Below are 3,985 nucleotides of genomic sequence, written 5' to 3'. Positions count from 1 at the left end.
CTCTAGGCATGGCTCTCAATCCACTGAGTCACCTAGGTACCTCCTAATCCCTTCTATCAATCCCTCCTTATCCCCCTTTTTCCCTCCTGTTTTCCTGTAGAAGATAGATTTCTATACCCAATTGAATATGTATATTATTTTGTCTTTAAGCCAACTCCAATGAAAATAAGGTTTAAATGTACCCCTTCCAACCACCCTCATCTTCCCCTCCCATTTAAAAACTTTTTCTTGACACTCATGTATGAGGTAAGTTTACCCATTCTACCTACCTCTCTTCTCCAAGTGCATTCCTTTTCCTCATCCTTTAATTTTCTTTCTTTTTTTATATCATACTATCATATTCAACTCAAACCTATTCCTCTCCCCAGATATACTCCTTCCAGCTGCCTAAAAATGATAGTGTTTAAAGCAGGTATTAGTCTCAAGATCCCTTTTTGGAATAAAATCAGATTAACCTTATTGAATCCCTTATTATTTCTTTCCTCTTTACCTTTATATACATCTCTTTAGTCTTCTATTTAAGACACAATTTTGCTAGTTTGATCTGTTTGTTTTTTCCATCAGGAATGCTTGAAAGTTCTCCATTTCACTGAATATCCCATTTCCACACCTAAGGACTCTACACAATTTAGTATAGTGCAGAGACTGGATAGCCATTCATCAGCTATATTTGGGAGGGATTTCTTTTGGATATAAGTTATCTGAGACATACAATGAGACTCCTTCCAAAGCTAAGATTCTCTGTTCATTCCTCTTTAGCAGAGAATGTGTTCAGTTCCTTTAGTGAGAGCAGCAAGCCTGTGCAGAGTCTTTATTCTGTAACAGAGATTATCTTCCTCCCTGTGAAATAATTCTATCAGCAACTATTGAACCATGACTCTTATTCATGTACAAGTACCCCAGACTTGCCCCCAAACAAAGTACTCCAGGGCCTGATCAAAGGGAGAGAAATTAGAGAAAGGAAAAGACTTAAATATTTACATAGTTACATAGCACTGTGTTAAGCATTTTAAAAATGGTCACTTTAAACCTCCAATATGAGATATCTTCTATTATCATTCCCATTTTAGAGTAAAGGACACTGAAAGAGACAGAAATTGAGTGATCTATCTAAGGTGACACAGTTGCGCTAGATTTGAACTCAGGTTGTCTTGATTCTAGGCTCTGTGCCCTGTGCAATTTTACCATATAACAAGGAGCCCCTTAAGTTATGAGATCCATCCCAATGCGGCAATGGTGGTCCTGTGTTTTTGGTGCTGAGTCCCCTGATGCCCTCCCTGGGAGGTATCCTCATTTCTTTATTGCTGCCTCCCTCTTTAAGGCCAAAGTGGTGGCTGTAGATGAAAAAAGTCATAGTCAAGGCTGGGGCTCCTTGTCTGCCTCCCTTCCAACACGGTGAGAAATCCTAACTTTGATCCAAGGGGTTAACACTCAGGCTTCCTCCTCAATTATACTGAGGCAGCTAAAGTCCTTCATTGTCTCACATTTTTGCACATCTCTGGGGGGGTAAGTATTTCACAAACTTGGCTTCCTTGACACCATACCTTCCTGTTCACATCATACCAGAGGCTGAAATCCAGTTCAGAGGCCCAGATGGGCAGGAACCCCTGTTGCCCAACAGAACATGGCAAAAAAGATATAAAAAGGAACTGGCTGAGAATTAGTGAGGCAGAGGAAGGAGCATGGAGAACCTGAGGAAGGTACTGCTGTTGGTCAGCATGACCACTCTCATTCCTGCTCTAGTTTTGTCTCAGTCATCCCTAAGGGATGGGAATGCCCTCTATGCAGCCATTCACTTCTACAACCAGGTACATGGGACAGAGAATGTATTCAAGGTATTGGAAGCCCAGCCTCCTCCATCTAATGAGGTGAGTACTCCCTCTGGACTCTTCCTTTAAAGTAGAATCCAGACTGACCTCTTGCTTCTTCTTTTCCCCTTTCCTTCAAAATCAATTCTACAGTGTTGATAGGCAATGGCCAAGTAGCTTTGAAAAGCAAGAATTACACTAGTTAAAGTTCCTGTATTATATGTGAGGAAAGTGAGATAAAAAGGTATTTGCCTGAGTTCCCTTGGATAGTAAGTGTGTGGAAGAAACTGGAATCGAACCCAGGTCTTCCTGACTCCAAGCCCTGTAATCTATCTGCTGTGCCATGCTGTCCATGTTGCCTCTTGGCCAGACTGGGATGATGTGAATGGTTATGATGAAGATGTTCATTAGGGATGGATCCCCACAGAAGAGACCATAGAAACCAGGGGAGTAAAGGTCATTGCCAAGGGAGAGACTGTAGTAAGAGAAGATAAGAGAGGAGAGGAGAGGAGAGAAGAGCAATGGAAAGGAGAGGAGAGGAGAGGAGTTTTTATGGAATGCTGAGGGAGGAGCATAAATAGGGGGCAGGAGAAAGAACCAGAGTCCCTGAAGGAGGCTAAAAAGAAAGGAAAGATGAAAGAGGTAGGAAGAAATCTTCCCAACACTCTCCTAAGTCATGGACTATTGGGCATGTCTCTCTCTTACAGATGAGGAAATGGGGGCCATATTGGTATAGTCACCAGCTCATAGTCACACAGCCAATGACTTACAGAGGGAACCCCTATTTCCAAGGCTCCTTCTGCTCTGCCACATTATAGGAAAAGCTTGTACCCATTGGCCCATGCCTTAAGGCAGGGGAGGTGATACATTCTCAACCAGGGAAGGGCCAGAATCCTGGCCCTAAATCCCCATCCCATCTAGTCTTACCTTGCCTTTTCAGGGAGCCCATGAGCAAAGGCTGAAATTTCTGAGCTTTACCATGAAGGAGACTGTGTGCCCAAGGACTAAGGAGCTCCCCTTGGACCAGTGTGACTTCAAAAGAGATGGGGTAAGCATTTTGTGGAAGGATGAGCCTGAAGGTACATTGGAGAAGGGATGGGATGGGGGTGAAGGTCCCTGCTGGAGTCTATACATCTTCTAAACTGATACTGTTGCTACAAAGCAGAGGTGTTGGAACTACCATCTTAGTTTACTTTTAGGACCCTGGGAGGTAGAGAGCATAACTGTTACATTCCCCTCTTGTCCATGGAGAAAGAAAGGATCCAAGGGAAGCAATCTCCAAATAAGGACACGGCCTGTTGTTTCTGGGGGCAGGAACAGAACTCAGGGCCCCTGGGTGCTAACTGAAGTGTTCTCTCAGACCAGGTTGTGGTGGAGTGGATACAGCACATTGTGCTGAGGGTCAGGAAGACCTGACTTCAAATGGGGCTTTCAACACTTATTAGCTGTGTGATCTTGGAGAAGACACACAACATCTTTTTTGCCTTAGTTTCCTCATTTCTAAAATGAAGATAATAAGAGCATCTACCTCCCAAGACTGCTGAGGAATGAAAGGAGATACTGTTTGTAAAGCACATAGCATTGTCCCTGGCATGTAGGAGGCATTTAATAATTGCTTGTTTCCTCCCTTCCTCCCTTGTAGTGGAAGTGACTCAGTTTGTCTTTAGGAGATAATTGCATTTCTGACTCTCAGAGACTTAAAAATCCTCTGGGCTCCTGGAAAGTTGAGCAAATTGGACATGTCTCAATTTCTTCCTTCTTTCTTTTCATTTTTCCTTTCTTTCTCCCTGATTTTTTCTGTTTTTTGTTCCTTGTTCTCTTTCTCTGTCTCTCACTGTGAATGTCTCCTAAACAGCTGGTGAAGAAATGTCAAGCCTCTGTATCCAATGGACAAGACATTGCTGCCATCATCCTCACCTGTGACCCAGGGGCCCTATTGGTGAGTTCTCCATTCTGTCACTCTCTGCCCCACTCTCTCAGTGTGTTATCCTTCAGGATTTGTCCTGCTTGCTATAAAAGGGTATAGAAGAAGTGACCCATGGAGATCCCATCCTGGCCACTCTTGCACTGGCCCATTGCCCCTATCTCCAGAGCAGGAAACATGAGGGAGAGCTGGCCACAGGAGGGAGACCACTGGGCACACCCAAGCTACTGGGGGCCATCTAGCTTCTCTGGTC

The 3,985-nt window shown here is 43.8% G+C and overlaps 1 protein-coding gene across 1 annotated transcript; it reads left to right on the top strand.

Moving 5' to 3' along the window:
* Positions 1 to 1,682: 1,682 nt before the first annotated feature.
* LOC123256392 (cathelicidin-7-like) lies at positions 1,683 to 3,747 on the top strand (the record flags this gene model as incomplete). The annotated part of the gene is made up of 3 exons (XM_044685019.1): positions 1,683 to 1,868; positions 2,749 to 2,856; positions 3,664 to 3,747. Coding segments are annotated over exons 1-3 (378 nt in total), but the record flags the coding sequence as incomplete, so codon positions are not given.
* Between the last annotated feature and the right edge of the window lie 238 nt (positions 3,748 to 3,985).

The sequence above is a fragment of the Gracilinanus agilis genome, unplaced genomic scaffold (genome assembly GCF_016433145.1).
Source record: "Gracilinanus agilis isolate LMUSP501 unplaced genomic scaffold, AgileGrace unplaced_scaffold58434, whole genome shotgun sequence".
Classification (NCBI taxonomy): domain Eukaryota; kingdom Metazoa; phylum Chordata; class Mammalia; order Didelphimorphia; family Didelphidae; genus Gracilinanus; species Gracilinanus agilis.
The sequence above is the reverse complement of the archived record's forward strand: the minus strand, read 5'-3'. Positions and strand labels throughout refer to the sequence as shown.